Source organism: Capra hircus, chromosome 8 (genome assembly GCF_001704415.2).
Source record: "Capra hircus breed San Clemente chromosome 8, ASM170441v1, whole genome shotgun sequence".
NCBI classification, from domain to species: domain Eukaryota; kingdom Metazoa; phylum Chordata; class Mammalia; order Artiodactyla; family Bovidae; genus Capra; species Capra hircus.
In genome coordinates this window covers 38,506,748-38,524,571 of record NC_030815.1, presented here as the reverse complement: position 1 = coordinate 38,524,571, position 17,824 = coordinate 38,506,748, and the positions used below count along the sequence as shown (strand labels likewise).

Genomic DNA, 17,824 nt, shown 5'->3' with positions numbered 1-17,824 from the left:
GTCTGAAGGTACATTCATCATTTGCAGCCATGAAATTAAAAGATGCTTACTCCTTGGAAGGAAACTTATGACCAACCTAGATAGCATATTCAAAAGCAGAGACATTACTTTGCCAACAAACATCCGTCTAGTCAAGGCTATGGTTTTTCCAGTAGTCATGTATGGATGTTAGAATTGAACTATAAAGAAAACTGAGCGCCGAAGAATTGATGCTTTTGAACTGTGGTGTTGGAGAAGACTCTTGAGAGTCCCTTGGACTGCAAGTAGATCCAACCAGTCCATCCTAAAGGAGATCAGTCCTGGGTGTTCATTGGAAGGACTGACGTTGAAACTGAAACTCCAATACTTTGGCCACCTGATGCAAAGAGCTGACTCATTTGAAAAGACCCTGATGCTGGGAAAGATTGAGGGCAGGAGGAGAAGGGGACGACAGAGGATGAGATGGTTGGATGGCATCACCGACTCGATGGACATGGGTTTGGATGAACTCCAGGAGTTGGTGATGGACAGGGAGGCCTGGCGTGCTGTGGTTCATGGGGTCGCAAAGAGCTGGACATGACTGAGTGACTGGACTGAACTGAACTGAACATTCAGATGGCTCTACTCAAAACCTTTAAATATGAAAGCTTGAAATGAGTTCTTAATACTAGCTATTTCAAGCATTTCAAACCGTACCTACAAAATCTGAAGATTTTATATTTTGAATGATATTATAAAAAGTAACAACAATAACACATGATCAGGGTTTCCCAGGTGGTGCTAGTGGTAAAATAACCTGCCTGCCAGTGCAGGAGACGTGAGAGACACAGGTTTGATCCCTGGGTCCGGAAGATCTCCTGGCTGAGGGCATGGCAACCCACTCCAATATTCTTGCCTGGAGAATTCCATGGACAGAGGAGCCTGGCAGGCAGCAGTCCGGGGGATTGCAGAACTAGACATGACTGAAGCAACTAAGCATGCATGCATATATTGTAAAAAAAAATAAAAAATACAAAGTGGATGGGAAAATTAATCACCCACAGTTACACCACCCACTTACAGCATCTAACATGACTGTACTGTCTTACAACTTTGATAATACATATTTTTAACCCAATTCTTTTTCAAAGTTGTAGATTCTAATTTCCTTTAAATATAATCTTTTATTAACTATAAAACAGAAAATCTGACATATAGAAAAATTTAAAAGTAAAATGAATAACCACTATTAACACTTTATTGGTTTTCATAAGTCTTTTTTTTCCAAAGTGTATATATTTAATATCTTGATTTTAAGCACAATTATTTGTGGAACATTCACTGGTCCCCAGTGGAAGATGATGTAACAAAGGGCTTGGTTATAAGATAATATCACCACTGGGGTTTATTAGTGCTTCCCATTAAAAAAGAAGAACAACCTCTTCAAGTAATTTAAAATACATTTTAAAGATTCATATTATTGTGGAAGCTCCCTGGAAATGAAAACAGCTATTATTTGTTCTCTACTCTTGTGGAGAGAACCTAGAGATGATTTGAGGACTAAAACACAAATACAAAAAGAACATAATCTCTCTAAAAACGTGATTTCTTTTCCTTGCTCTAATTTTTTTCTTAGAAATAAAAATAATTACAAGGGCACAAATACAATGAGAAACAAACTTTGAGGCAAAACACCTTACAGTCTATTAGGGCTTTTTTTTTTTACTGTATTAGATTTAAATCATTTTCAAATGAAACAAAATCTCCTAAAATACTAAAGCCTGTAACTTTACTATATTCCAACTGATACTTTTTATTTATTCCACAATTTTTTTTTTTTTTTTGGTGCACAGGCTTATTAGCTGCTTCATGGCATGTGGGATCTTCCTGGACCAGGGACTAAAATTGTGTTATCTTGCGTTGGCAGGCATATTCTTTACCACTGAGACACCAGGGAAGCCCTTATTTACTCCAGAATAAACTTTTCAGCTTTATTAACTGCCTTTTCTCAATTAAGCATTTCAACTTTTAATATACATTATACACACTTTAATCATATTTTTCTAATCTTTCCAAATTGAAGACAAATCCTTACACAAGGTTCTGTCTTGGATCCCCTTGTATTTTTACTAGACTCTATCCTGGGCCTTCCCTCCTATTTCTTCAACCATTCTCCTTTTGCAGGTTAATTCCTAATTAAACACCTCTAATCTAGCACCAGCCACTCTGCTGAGCTCCATATTCAGCCTTCTAATAATTCTCAGCTGCCTATCTTCAAATGCATGCCTCCTTTCACATTCCCTCAGCATCACCATCACTTGGGCTCAAATTTATTCTATTTTGGACATCATCCTCTCCATCACACCCACATCCAGCAGCTTGCTACTGTACTACTTTTACTTGCAGAATTTACTCTTATAGCTTTATCCGCCTATTTATTTCTACTGCTTATTATTTTTTGATGGTATTAACTCAAGAGCCTTTTAATAGGTTTCCTTCATTCTCTCTTCTTCCATTTTAGTCCTCAAACCTCAAAATAGTAGTACAATCATGTCACTCCCTTAGCTAAAAATTGTGATGAATCCACACTGCCTACATTATAAATTCCTTAGCAAGCAATCAAGGCCCTCCATAATTACTGTTGCTGTTGTTCAGTCGCTAAGTCGTGTCTGACTCTTTGTGACCCCATGGACTGCAACACACCAGGCTTCCCTGTCCTTCACTATCTCCCTGAGTTTGCTCAAATTCTTGCCCATTGAGTCCGTGATACTATCTAACTATCTCACCCTCTGTCACCCCCCTCTCCTTTTGCCATCAATCTTTCCCAGCATCAGGGTCTTTTTGAACCAATCCTCCATAATTAGTCCCAGCTTATCTTTCTAGACTTATCTGCCACTACAGGATCTCATCATTCTAACCAACCACTGGATATAAACCACTCCTCTGCAATATGCCCTCTCCTGCCTCCATACATGTAATTGTTTGTTTACTTACCACCTTGAAGTTAGGGATAAAGTCATGTTTATTATTGTAACCACAAAGCTTCACAAACTACCCATCATAGGATAGGTCAAATAATTGTCTCATGAACTCTTAAACTTCACCTATCAATAGTCTACTCACCTTTCAAAATTATGACCTCTAAAACAAAATCTAATGAAGTATTTTTTTCAATCCCAGCTTTCCCACCTCCTTCGAGTAGTTGATCCCTCCCCTGTACTTTCATAAAACTCTATAATAAAGCTCATCACAGTAGTCCTCAAAGAATGCACCCTTAGAATATATAGTTAATCCTTGAACAAAAGATGTTTTAACTGCTTGAGTCCACTTAACACAGGTCTTTTTCAACAGTAAATACTACAGCACTACACAGTCCTCAGTTGGATTCAGCTGGTTGAATCTGCAGATTCAGAACCCCAGATAGGAAAGAACCAAGTACATGCATTTGAATTGTGATGTTGGAGAAGACTCTTGAGAATCCCTTGGACTGCAAGGAGATCAAATCAATCAATCCTAAAGGAAATCAACCCTGAATACTCATTGGAAGGACTGATGCTGAAGCTGAAGCTCCAATACTATAGCCACCTGATGAGAAGAGCTAACTCATTGGAAAAAGACCCTGATGCTGAGAAAGATTGAGGGCAGGAGGAAAAGGGGACGACAGAGGAAGAGATGGTTGCATGGCATCACTGACTCAATGAACATCAGTTTGAGCAAACTTCGGAAGATGGTGAAGGACAGGGAAGCCTGCTGTGCTGCAATCCATAGGGTCCCAAAGAGTCAGATACGACTGAGCAACAGAACAACAATAAAATATATGGAGGGTCTATGCAGCGTAACGGAGAAGGCAATGGCACCCCACTCCAGTCCTCGTGCCTGGAAAATCCCATGGATGGAGAAGCCTGGTAGGCTGCAGTCCATGGGGTCGCTGACGGTCAGACACGACTGAGAGACTTCACTTTGACTTTTCACTTTCGTGCGCTGGAGAAGAAAATGGCAACCCACTCCAGTGTTCTTGCCTGGAGAATCCCAGGGATGGGGAAGCCTGGTGGGCTGCTGTCTATGGGGTTGCACACAGTTGGACATGACTGAAGTGACTTAGCAGCAGCATGCAGGGTAAAGTTAGATGCAGATTTTAAACTGCATCAAAACCAACATATACCACCAAAAATCCAAAAATGATTATGTTTGCCCAGTTTGTAGGGAGAAAAATCTGAGGAGCTAGGCAGAATCTCATCATTAAGGGTTTCCTTCCATAATTTCTTTTAAACCTTTTTTATCCCTTAGCAAAAAATCATACAACTAAATATATCGATATCTCAGGATGCACTGTAAACAGTCCCATGACTTCCAGGTGTTTTGACAATGGATCAAGTCTGAAAATCAGTTTCAACATATTTTAATCCTTTACCATAACTGTATGTAAACCTCTTGGGCCAAGAACTGTCCCTTAAGTCACAGAACAAAGCAGGAGCTCAAAAAACGTTTTGTTAGTTGAAATCCTTCCTCCATCCTTTCATCACTGCACTTAAAACATGCACTGAATCTTCTTAAATAGCACTTTTTTTAAAGAATGGAAACTATAATAAATAGAATTACATGGCGTATCAAGCACTAACATTCTATAATTCTGAACAAGAAGTAAATCCAGATTCTATTAGCAAAGGTACTCAATTTTTAAAGATTTACATAAAAAAGATAGAATTACACATTCCACTGGGAGTTGAACTACTAGGGAATAAGAAACACCTTGTTAAAATCCCCAGTTAATTTCTGGGTTTTGATCTGAGTTGAGAATAAGCAAGCCAACAAATTTCAAATTTAACTAAGGAGATTAAAATCAGTGTACAAAATCCATATGTAGTTCAATTACTACTTGTACTTGGAAACCGGTTTTTAAATTTCTGAAGCTTCATAATGATGCTTTTGTATTTTCACGTCCAACTAAAAAGCAATTACAAAACTAAGTAATCTTTACCTATATTTAAGAAATCCTTTTTTTTAAATAACCCCTTATATGTGCCTCTCTTTAACAGCAACTTAACTCAGAAATCAACAAAGATATATCATGTTCAAGCTTATTTTCACCAAAATATTATTTTAAATGGCCAAAACTAAAACTTCAAGTTCAGCTCTGTTGGGGTCACGGGTGATGCCTATTCTGTAATTACAACTTATTAAAACTACATAGCAATATTCTTAAAGCTTTCAAAAATATGTTTAAATTTTAAAGCATTCAAAAATATAATTTAAAATTCAGAAGAGGCAAAAATTCTTATTAGGCATAATTTCTATTAAGTATTTTCTATTCCTTTCCACTTATTCGATGATTTTCTCCCTGTTCCTTAATGCTAATTGCTATTTCCCTCCTGGGTGTGTGGGCGTGTTCAGTTAAATCCGATTCTCTGTGACCCCATGGACTGTAGCCCACCAGGCTCCTCTATCCATTGGATTTTCCAGGCAAGAACACTGGAGTGGGTTGCCATTTCCTACTCCAGAGGATCTTCCCAGCCCAGGCACTGAACCATATCTCTGGCATCTCCTGCACTGGCAGGTGGATTCTTTACCACTAGCACCACCTGGGAAGCCCTCAGTTGCCTCAAATACATGAATGAGATCCTTTCTAAAATATGTAACTGTGAGACTAGATACGCTACTCTTAGTCGTAGTTCTATCACAAATATTATATATATAAAACATTGTTATATATTACTAATTACATATGATTAAATGTCATTTGTAGATCATATACATGTAGTGTTATCATAAACACAAGACGCAAACCAAAAAACTTAGAAATGTTAACAGGATAAAATAAAAATAAAATATACTAAAGTTGTAATATTTTCTTCCTCCTCCCCAGTTGATCATCCTGCGTACCTGCTGAAAAGCAGACACTACCCTGGAGACCATACTGTAGCCATAGGAAGTATCTGTAGTTCCCAGAAACACCTTGCTATCCCATGCCTTGCATTCATTGTAGTTCAATATTCTGGAATGTCTCTCTCAAACCCTCTAAGAAAATCCAGAAGCAATCTTCAACTTGTTTAAGAAATAGTTCAAGTATAAACTTCTCTATACCTTTTAACTCCATTATATTGTAGAATCATCTATCTTTTTAAGTGTCTTTTCCCCTACTCAACTATATACCACTTAAAAGAGTAGAAAACCTCTTTTGATATCTGAATGTCTAGTTCAGACAGATACACATTTGTGCAATCAATACTTTCAAAGAACAGATGAAAACACTGAGATTCAAGTTATACAATCTGCCCAAGGTACATGCCACTGGACTGCTCTGCAATAATGTGACACCCTCTCTATCTGATGTACCTCATTTCTTGCTCAGTAATATATGAAGCAGCTGTAAAATTCTCCTTAAATTTGAAAATAAGGGTTAATTCAGTATCTTACAAATACATATGAAAAGACAAAAGAGAACAAATTTAATATGTAAGTGTTTTTTATTACTAAAATATGATATACCACTTATTTAGAAATAAGGTATCTGAATTATCTATTTGCTAAAAATCATACTCATGTGGACAGTCTATAGAGTATTGTTCTGGAACATCTATATATCCTAACTGCATACCAAACAGTTATAATCTATGCTTTTCTTGAAGTGGTGCCCATTCAAAGCATTTATTTAGTAATGACTTGGATTTTAGACTAGTACAGAAAAAGAAATGATTTCCTAGATCTACAACTGTGGTTTGTTGAACCTATTATTTACAAAATGTTTGTACATATCAAATACAAAAAAAGTGAGGGACTCAAAAAGCCTTAATTATCTCTTTGAGATCATCATATTACTATTTACTACTAAACTGCAAGAATTTTATCTCTCCTGGACTAAGAACGTCAGAAATACATTATTATGTTTATAAACAAAAGAATGTTTTAAGTATGGGTGCTATTAGATCATATGGTAATACAGTATTTTGAATTTTAGTCATTAGGAATGATTCAAAACATTCAGAAATTAACCTTTATGTAAAAGAGAAATGGTCTCCCTGCTATTTTGCAGGACTTATATACGCAAAGGTTCTGAAAACACCTGTATTCAAACCTATTTGCAACTTCTTAGCACTTTTCATGCAATCATTATCCAGCCTCATTCTAAATCCCTGTTTCTAATCTGCAAAACTAGATGCTTGAACTAGATAAACTCTATGGCTTCTTCCACATCTAAAATCTTGCAACATCAACTTGGAATATATTTTACTACTCAAAAATAATGTGAATGGACTGTTTCTCATGTGAGTCATAACTATAAAACACCGTGAAGACAAGGGTAACAAACACACCACACAAATAAAATGCCACTAAATAAAGTATTAAAAGTAATATACAAATTTGTGAATTATTCTATTACCAAATAATTCAGTATTAAGAAAAGATTCAAGAAGAGGTTTCTTAGTTTAAACAGAGCCGCCCTAATGAGTCAAGCACTAAGTAACCGTTGTTTTCAGTAAAAGAAGTCACTGGTAGCCTTGAAAACAGCATAACTGGAAGCCAGCAACAGTTAAGATTATTTTAAAATTACAATTATAAATCAAGGACAGAAAAGTTAACACAACTTTTCAGGAGCTTTTGGATAAAAGCACTGGCACACATCCCAGTTTCAGATATGAGAATATTCATTTTATTCAACTACCACTACTAGTATCACAATGGTTAAAACTTGAGCTAACTATATGGGACTGGCACATTCGACTTTACATTTATTAATGCATTTAAGAAACAGCAACCCCATTAATTAGGTACTGTCATTATCCTCATTTTATAGATGAGGAAACTGAGGCCAAAAAGGTAGAGTGACTTGCAAGTTCACTTCCACTAGTAAAGAAAGGGTCAAACAACTGGATCACTTCAACCACAATTTCCAACAACATTCAATTACTTTTTTATTCCTGACGAATTTCCACTAGAGAAATTCAACTGGCTCCTATCAATCACAGAATTATAAATTAATGTTTATTTTGGTAGCCTCCTGTGTTACATTATCACTTATTATAAAGGAAAAATAATTGAGTAGATATACGGGCGGAGTATACCTTAGTGTGAGGAGGGCATGGGCACCCCACTCCAGTATTCTTGCCTGGAGAATCCCCATGGACAGAGGACCGGGCGGTGTACAGTCAATGGGGTCTTAAAGAGTCGGACACGACTGAGCACACCCACCCACCTAGAGTGTACCAAGAGCATACACACACCTACTCACCCTCCCACCCACGTCGAGCCACCTGACCTCCCTATGACTTCTGGGAGAATAAACACCAACATCCTAAGCGTATTAAAATTTTTGTGTTGATACAAAAATTCAGTCCTCTCAGAGGAAGGTGAGAGAAAAAACCAAGAATATGCCATAGTAACTGTTAACCATGTAATAACACTATACACTCCGATGACCGAGCTGAGTAGTAAAACGATATAACCTTAAGTTTGAAACCACCTTTTACACGAGCCAACATAAATTTCTAATGATATTTCATTTCAAAAACGTTTAAAATTTTCTTGCCAAAATTGTCTAATAAAAGTTGCAAGGCCATCTTCCATCCCACTAAAACTTTTCCTCTCCCTACTCCTATAATTCTTCCTACGGGCACCTTTTCACTTTACTTCCACAAACTTTACCTGCTCTTCAGCGCTCGGTTCCCGGCTTTCTCCTCGGGTTCTTTTCCGTCTGGGCGCGGGGTTCTTTCGGCCCACACCCACCACACCCCTGCGGGCCCCCGCCCAGCACTGCTCCTCCTCCCGGGTTCTGACTCAGCACCTATCAGCGACGCCCCCCGGCCCCTGGCCCAACCCATCCTCGGACACGTGCGAGGGTGTGTTTGTGTCAGTCCGTCAGTCCCGCCGGGAACTGGGCTCACTCACCGAGAAAGAAGCGCCAACTTCTGCTCCAGCATCATCTCCAGCTTCTGGCCCTGTTTGGAGATCCAGTGGTCTACTCCATGCTGGCGGTAGCACGTCTCCAGCATCAACCTGAAGTCCGCCACGAACTCGGTGATGCCCCCGTACTGGCCGCTGGCGAACTTCTCCTCCATCTTCAGCAGACACATGCCCTGACCCGGCTGCTGCGGGAGGGCGCGACAGCCCCGGCCTCCGCCGCGCGGCCCCTCGGCCGCCTCTTCTTCCCTCGTGGCAACGCCCCCCAAGGGCTGGAGGAATGGGGCGGTGAGGCCTCGGTGCTTCTCCTGCAGAAACTCGCCCAGGATGCGGTAGCCCTGCTGCAGCTCGTAGGTCAGCTCCTGCTCCTTGCAGCCACCGCCCCCGACCACCATCTCCTCCTCCTCTTCGTCGTCGTCCGCGTCCTCCCTAGAGGAGGCACTCCTTCGGGCCGGCCGTGAGGCCGGGGCCGCTGCCACCAACTCGTCGTCGTCCTCTTCCTCGGCCGCCGCTGGCGGCCGCTCCTCTTCTCCGACCGGCTTCATCTCCTCCGGCTTCCCGGGCACGCTCATGCCTCCGGCAGGCCCAGCTTGGGCGGTGTGCAGGGGCCGCTCGAGGCGCCGGGGCACGCGTGAGCGCGGACCGCTTCCTCAGGGCTCAGGGGCGCCGCGCAGCCTCAGCCGCATCGGGCCTTGCTCTTCTCAGCCGCCGGCTCGGCTCGGTGCGCGCGGGGGTCTCGAGCTTGCCGCCGGCGGGGCGGGGTTACATGGGGCGCGGGGGAGGGGGGAGAGAAGAGGAGAGCCTAGGTGCCCTCCTCTCCCCTCCCCCCGGCGGCGGCGCGCGCGCACGGCCCTAGCCTGCCTCACCCCTCCGCGCCCCGCCCGGCCGCTCTTAACCCGCCAGGCCTGGCTTGGCCTCCGCGCCCCACCCCCTCCCGGGCCGGCTTGAAGGCAGGGAGGGGGCGAGGAGAAAAGTGGGCTTCTTCTCTAGCCTCCCCGGAGGGCGCCGAAACGCTGGGCCACCGCGGCTCGGGCTCCTCCTCCTCTCCCTCACACTCCCTCCCGCCCCTCTCTACCTGCGGGGGACCCAGGCAGGAGGAGGTGGCGCGGACGGGGCCTGGCGACAACTGTCAGTTAGAAGCCCTACTGGGCGGGGGGAAGAGGAGGGGCCGGGAGAGAAGGGGGAGGGCACTCAGCGCCCCCCCCCCCAACCCCCCGCCCCGGCTCTCCAGGTTGGGGCGAGCTGTGGAAAGAAGCAAAGAAAGAGGCACCGTCGCCGTCGACGGTGAGCATGCGTAGTAGAACACTACCACCCCCACTTCACGTACCGCTACGTGAAAGCCAGGACTTCGTCTCAGCTTCAGGCCCTGAGGCCTGGTAGGTTGCGCGGAGCAATGATGTCATTAGCTTGTAGCCAACTGGAAGGGGCGGAGTGAAGAGAGAAGCAAAGCGGCCGCTGGGCTTTGCTCGCCACCTCCTGAGTGGGAGGCTGAAAGGGTTTTAGAAGTGGGCTGTGCTAAAAGGGTATTTGTTCCGCGAGACCCCTGTTAGCGATAAAAGCTAATATTAATCCTGCAGGCGCTTGCTAGACAACTTTCGTTGATGGAAAGTGAATTGTAAGTAGACATAGAATGTAAATCCTATCCCTATTGTAAAAAGTTTCCCTTTGCACACTCCCATCGTCCACCCCCGTGACTGCTAGTTTTTCAACGTAGAATTGGAATTTTGTAAAGTTTAGAAAGGTTCAAGGACTCGATCATTTGGAACAAATGTTCACATGCAAAAGAAAAAAGATGATGTGTAGAACTCGAATTTCTAAAACTCCCGTCCCCGTCTTAACATCAGTTCCTATTTTGGAAGTTAATCCCATGTTTTCCGTTAAAGTGAAAAGACATCCCCACCTTCTCAATTTTTGACATCTGGCATCTGGTCCCATCACTTCATGGGAAATAGATGGGGAAACAGTGGAAACAGTGGCAGACTTTAGCTCCAAAATCACTGCAGATGGTGACTGCAGCCATGAAATTAAAAGACGCTTACTCCTTGGAAGAAAAGTTATGACCAGCCTAGATTGTATATTCAAAAGCAGAGACATTACTTTGCCGACTAAGGTCCGTCTAGTCAAGGCTATGGTTTTTCCTGTGGTCATGTATGGATGTGAGAGTTGGACTGTGAAGAAGGCTGAGCGCCGAAGAATTGATGCTTTTGAACTGTGGTGTTGGAGAAGACTCTTGAGGGTCCCTTGGACTTCAAGGAGATCAACCAGTCCATTCTGAAGGAGATCAACCCTGGGATTTCTTTGGAAGGAATGATGTTAAAGCTGAAACTCCAGTACTTTGGCCACCTCATGCGAAGAGGTGACTCATTGGAAAAGACCCTGATGCTGGGAGAGATTGGGGGCAGGAGGAGAAGGGGACGACAGAGGATGAGATGGCTGGATGGCATCACTGACTCGATGGACGTGAGTCTGAGTGAACTCTGGGAGTTGGTGATGGACAGGGAGGCCTGACTGCTGCGATTCATGGGGTCGCAAAGAGTCGGACACGACTGAGCGACTGAACTGAACTGAAGAAGAGTCATGGAAGGGAATGGAACCTCATTTAAAGTCCTTGGGACTTAGTCTTCAAATATTTCAAATTAAAAATGAGTAGAAAGTAACTAACGGTTCCTTAATGCAGATAATACTATTTTCTCAGGTTCTTTTTCAAAGATGCACATATTCCTTTTTCTGCTCTTGCTTGAAACATCAAATTACTTTCAAAATTTTAGAAAGTAAACATTTTAAAAGTAAAGATGTGTAACAAAGTGATTGCGATATATTGACTCTTAAGTCTGTTTTACTTCCCATCAATGTGGACCTTTAAAGCACTGATAAAATTCGAAACTAAAAAGCTTCTTCTTTCTTTTTTTTTGCGGGTTGGGGGGTGTCTAGTATGTTAGATAGTCTTAGGTAAGAGTTAAATGGGGACACTTTTAAGGTTTTAGGGTATTGACAACCCCCCACACACAAACACACACCCATCATCTAGTTTATCTAGATCTCCTCTTACCTCATCAGACATTTGTAATTTATTAGGCATTTACAGCATTCTCTCTCCTTAGCCCATGAGTGAAAGTCGCTTAGCTGTGTGGACTCTTTGGGACCCTATGGACTATACAGTACATGGAATTCTCCAGGCCACAATATTGGAGTGGGTAGCCTTTCCCTTCTTCCCAACCAAGGAATCGAACTCAGGTCTACAGATGTACCTTAAATCAGGAACAAAGGCAGACCAGTCTTACTTCAGGGACTGGCAACCAAAAATGTGTCTGACTGGACATCTTTCCTTTGAGAAAGCCTAAGAATCTGGAGCCATCCCATCAGATATCACCTTCTCTTTAGCCACCAACCATATTTCATGACTCTCAGATAATATTAGCTTACATTTATTGAACCCTGTGCCACTGATCACTTTATATTCATTACCTTCTTTAATTCTCACATTTAGCTAGGCCTTATGCTTATTTCACTGATGGAAAACTGTTTAGGTTAAAAAAGCAGCTTGCCAAAATTCAAATCTAGGTTTGTCTTCAAAATTCTCCAGGTGCCTAATTCCAAGTCATATGATAGGTTTTCCAATTTTTCATGCACAAGAATATATGGAATTGGTAGAAATGTTTACCAAAAGCTTCTTAAATAAAGAATATTAATAGACACCTGGATGAGTAGCAGGAAAGTTAGCTACATGTCACTGAGAGGCCAATTAACTTCGATCTTAACTATTACGAAAGTAGAATCAGGTCCTTGAACTTTTAAAAAATATAGATCAATGAGAAGAAAAACTGCCTTTCAATCCCACCATCCATAGAAAACCTCTATTAATACTTTGTGGTGGGGTTTTTCTATTTATTCGCCTATACTTTTAAATTTAATCTTATTAAAATAATGACTATACCCCAACCAATGTCCTTTTCTTTCTTTCCCCTCATTAACAATAAATAACTACAGGGAATGTATAGGAATTGCATATTTAAAATCTCAATTTCGTATCTCTGTCCACAGTGGCCTAGATGGCCTGGTCATGAACTGGTAGGAGGGGAAACAGGGAGATTTTAATATAAAAGGAATTCCAGACCATAAAAAAGAACACAGAAGAGGTACAAACACCAACAGCAGTAACAGCTACCATTTATTAAGCACTTACTAGATCTTAAATACTCACTAAATACATACACAGTACTCATAACAGCCCAAGGAAATCCATTACAGATGTATTTGTTCTTAAATTTTGGATCAATAATTTGCTGAGTAGAAAGCTTTTTTTTCTACCCTACAAAAAGCCTGAGATTAAAGACCAACATTGTAATTAATATGTTACCCCAAATTTATAGAACTGCTTTCTTAGAATTCACACTTACTGCTAAATGACTGGTCATCTCAAAGCTGTTTTCTTTTTCATGTTTAAAGATTAATTTTGCTTCCCTTTCATGATCACAATTGAATTCTCTTTAATGCTACTAAACAACTGAGTTTCTTCAAAATAGAAATCTATTTAAGCCCCATTTTGAATCAGGGCTTCTCTTGTTGAACTGCTTTGCAGGGAAAAATGGCTTACAAACACAATGCAATATTCTGCTCAAACACGTAACAGTGATTGACTCCCACAAATAATCATTTACTCTTTGTCAAATACTGTATTACAGTATGTTATATGCTACCAGTGTTAGATGTACCAGGATACCCTTTACAGTAACTGTGGTCCTTAAGAGTCCTGGTTAAGTTAAAATAGACAGACTGATCTGGCTAAGATTTTAAAGTTCTCTTAACTATCAGCTGGACACCTTGGGAAGCAGAATATGGATATGTCTCAGCCTCAGGAGGACATTATTAAAAAGTTCTTATGTATTATGGAGAAAACTCCCCACATCCACTGCAGTATCTCAAAACTTTTCCAATACCAGCATCCTCCCATTACTATGAAATCTAGGAGTATCATAAAGGAGGAATAAGCCTGCCACTATATTCTTCACTCACAATTCCAAAGAGTTTGTCCTGGAAGTTCTTCTATCCCATCTTTGTGCACTCTTAACATCTTCTGTTAGGCAGCAGGACACCCTGACACCAAGCACACTGCTTGCCCAGCATCAGGAATTTAGACAAATAGCAACAATGTACATACTTCACATCAAATAGAGGAAAGGTGACAAACATTTTAAGACAACAGAAGCACAGGTTATCACCAAGGTCTGTATTTGATAAAACATGCAAGGTAAACAGAGGCTATAACACTGACTAATCATGGAGAAACACTGGGAAGGAATATAAACTGCTTAGCAGGAAGAGAACAGCTCTCTCAATCATAATGGAATCCACTCACAACACTTACTTGGAGTTACTTTTATGGGGGATGATATTCAAGTAATATTAAAGTGCTTCAAGCAAAATTTAGCAGTTCCTGTAAGGCTTCCTGCTGCCCATCATCAAGATGGGAAATGCATTCCAACCATAATTCTTCAGAAGTCTGTACCTGACGTACAACATTAGCTAGGCGTTTGGCACAAGGATCTTCATAGTTAATAGTCTCGTTAATTTTTCCTTCTGCAATTATACTAATTATTTTTGGAAGATTGGAATTATTTGGACCAAGTACAACTGGGTGGTTACTTTCAATTAAGTCACAGAGAAAACTCAAAGTCTGAATAGCTTCCTCTTTATCCTCATGCAGCGGAAGCCATGACAACCAGTGTGGAAGAACTTCATCTACATTTACACAGTTAGGCTTAAACCTCAAAATCTTCCCTACTGCTGAGATACAGTTCTCTGTAGCAATGACATTTTTTTTGGTTTTGGAATTTGCACACTTAATAACTTTTACCAGCAGCGGAACAGCTTCTGAACATAAAGAACGATAATCATCTCCACCAAACTGTGCCATAACACCCAGGCCATAAGCAGCAGCTTGCCTGACTTCAGGGTTGTTGTCACGCATATTTAGTAGCATTGGCCACCGAAAATATTCAACATATTTAAATGAAGTTGGACTGCAGTGCTCTATGATATCATCAAATATGCACAATCCCCACTGTCTGTCTGGCCATGGCCTATTAGAACAAATTAGATTTACAATTAATGGAAGTAGCTGTTCAAACCACGGTAAAATCTTTTCCTTGTAAGTACTAAATAAGGAGTGCAAAATATCTGATACTTTGGTCAGAATATAAACATCACATTCATCCTCATCTTGCAGAGACATTTCAACCTGTTGATCATAGTTTTCTTCCTGTCTTTTGACCTGTCTTAGTTCTTGGTTTTTAAAGTGCCCTTCAAGTTTTGCTTTCAGTATTTCTCCCAGTTCTTCCAAGTGTTCATCATTAAGGCACCCATCTCCCATTACTTCAATGGATTTTGCAAAAGAATTCATTATTTCTGAGAGTACATCTGTATCAGGTTCGGTCCCAATAGCCTTGATTAAGGGATCACATATGAATTGCCACATCTGTGCAAGATACTCTGGCCCCCGAATTCTTGCACATTCCAGGAGAAAAGGCAAGGACTCTGCAGCTGCCACTCGAACATTGTCATGGAAATAAAATTTCAGTAAAGGAACCATCAGTTTTACAACTTGTTCTGTATAGTCCATAAATCCTTCTCTTAACTCCTTAGCATAATAAACCAACATCTGGCAAGCAGTTGCTTTTGCTTCAAGTCCTGAAGTTTTAATTCCAAAACTTTGCTGGTCTCCAAGATTTACAAATTGCCATCCATCATCATCACTCATATTCTCCACATCTTGTGTGTCTAAGAGAGCAACGTCAGGTTTAGCTGAAGCAGTCTTAATAAGAGGCTCAATAACCAGTGGAAGGTACTGTTGAAAATCACTTCCAAGAATTTTACACATTCTAGCCCATGCTGAAACCATGTAAGAGGTCTGAGGGTCATCATCTTCCATATTATTTAAGTCTGATTGTGTCTTCAACAATAACTGCATCACATTTGATGCATCTTGCATAAATTTTTCCTTACCAACAGCAAGACCAACATGGCTAATGCATTCAATAGTCTTTCCTTTCAGAAGTTTGAGTTCCTTTTGAACAGCAAGCTCAACAGTATGCTTTAGTGAGGGCATAAATATATCATAGTATGGTACAAATTTTTCTTCTATTGTATCTGCAACTGAGGCAATGGTTGTCACAAGCTGTTCTAAGGCCAACTTAGTTCCATTGCGAATCAACTCTTGAAGTTTAATCACCAAGATGGAATGTAGATTTCTTACCATACTATCCAAATATAGAACCAGCAATGATTTGGGACAGTCTTCAATAAAAATAATAAGCGCAGAAGCTGCATGTGACTGTACACGCTGATTACCTTGATTTTCCATAGTACGCAACAGAGCTGCAATCACAGTTTCATGGAATTTCTTTTGGAAGTTAGGTGCAAAATCTGTAGCCATCTGTCCAAGTGTAGTACAGGCTGCAGCCCTCACCCTTGGATGAGGATCCTGAAGAAAAAGCAAAACAGAATTAACTGTTTCATCTAAAATTGATTCCATTTGCTGATGGCATCCTTCTCCAATAGCAGATAAGGCCATTAATCCAGCATGTCGGTATTTCCAGTCAGGGCTCTGCAGCATCTGCATGATATGCTCCTTAGTCATTGGTAAAACAAGTTTTCCACCGAGCCCACAAGCCAGTCTGTCTAATGCACTCTCAGCAGCAACTGCATTGCTGTCAAAATCATCTTCTTCCATTTCATCAGCATTTACCCAGTCCTCGTCATCTTGTAGATCAACCATCATTGCTAATATATGAGGAACTGCCTGTGCAATAATATTTGTATGTTTTTTCAACATTGGGGTGGCAGTTTCAGACAAAGTCACTATTACTTCAAGTGCCAGCTGGCGTTGCAGATTACTAAGTCTAGAGTCTCCACATAACTTTAGACTCAGTTGCAGAGTATCTTCTAAATAAGGACCCAAATATTTAGGTACAGTATCTGCAATCTCGACAAGGGATTCTAGCACTGAATCATCATCCTGGTAGCATGAATCATTCACAGCCTGTAAGATTCCAGGAAGCAAGTCTGCAAAGTCTTTGAAAAGACCAATATTATTCTCATTAGCAAGTACAAATGCAGCTGCAGCTCTAGCAGATAATGTCCTGATTGCTGGATGTTCTTGATCTTGAATACACTGGTCCAACAACCTTTTGATGATATCCAAATCGTGCCGCTCCTGGTTCCCAAAAATCCCCGGAAAGTGCCAGAAAACGTGAAGTGCAACTTCCCATAGAACCACATTTTTAGAGTAGATTGAATCAACAAGGAACTTCAGACCTTCAGGCCAGTGGTTAGTGCCATCCTCATCTATCAAATTCCTGGCCAGGACTGCAAAAATGTCACAAAGTTTTTTCCTCATACTAGCATGTGTTTCTAACTTAACAGCCAGTATCAGTTCAATCTTGACGTCCCTCTGAACATCAGAAGGCAAATTTGGATAGACTTCCTCAAACCCAGAGGACAAAAGCCGTCGTAGCAGGGCGGCAGCCATTTGTCTCACCTCATAACCTGCTCTTCTATTTCTGACGGCATCTAAGAGGAATGTAGTCTTACACAGACCTGGGATATTTTCATAGATTTCCTCTGCCTGCCGCCGCACCATACAGCTTGGATTGATCAGGTTCTTCAGAAGCTGGTAAAACTCTTGCTTTCCCGACACGGTCGCCGGTACTCCAGCAGACCCGGACGCCGCCATCGCGTTCTGTCAAAGCAACCGCGACGGGGAAGGAGGGCGGGGGTCTGCGTCCCGGAGCAGTGACATCAGCGAGGCGCCGGCGCGGAGGGGCGGGGCGGGGCCACTTCCTCCCCTGCCGTGGCTCGTCTTGGTCCGGGCTTTGGGAGGACGGGAGTCCGGTGGCGCGGGACTCGTGGGGTCGTGGTGGGAGCGAGGGTCGCTCTCCATCTGATTTCCAATAAAATGAAAATGCACCTATAG

General features: G+C 41.5%; 2 protein-coding genes across 7 annotated transcripts in view; both read right to left on the bottom strand.

Moving 5' to 3' along the window:
* The window catches only part of KIAA2026 (KIAA2026 ortholog), a 108,421-nt gene extending 97,576 nt beyond the window's left edge, over nt 1-10,845 (bottom strand). For 2 of the 4 annotated variants that reach the window (XM_005683685.3, XM_018052015.1), the window contains exon 1: nt 8,842-10,845. In XM_005683685.3, the coding sequence (XP_005683742.2) occupies nt 8,842-9,425 (584 nt within the window). In that variant the 5' untranslated portion in view covers nt 9,426-10,845. Of the gene's footprint in view, nt 1-8,598; nt 8,695-8,841 lie in introns of those variants that run through there. The other 2 variants (XM_013965945.2, XM_018052016.1) reach the window with 2 other exon arrangements.
* RANBP6 (RAN binding protein 6) lies at nt 12,991-17,613 on the bottom strand. Of its 3 annotated transcripts, none has more exons than XM_018052014.1 (2): nt 17,449-17,613; nt 12,991-16,333 (listed from the first exon to the last, which is right to left on the bottom strand). In XM_018052014.1, the coding sequence occupies exons 1-2, from the start codon at nt 17,582-17,584 to the stop codon at nt 16,263-16,265; spliced, it is 207 nt and encodes a 68-aa protein (XP_017907503.1). In that variant the 5' UTR covers nt 17,585-17,613; the 3' UTR covers nt 12,991-16,262. The 3 variants fall into 3 exon arrangements, with proteins under 3 accessions (XP_017907503.1, XP_017907501.1, XP_017907502.1); XM_018052013.1 differs by having other exon boundaries at nt 13,001-16,333; nt 17,390-17,613; XM_018052012.1 differs by having other exon boundaries at nt 12,991-17,613.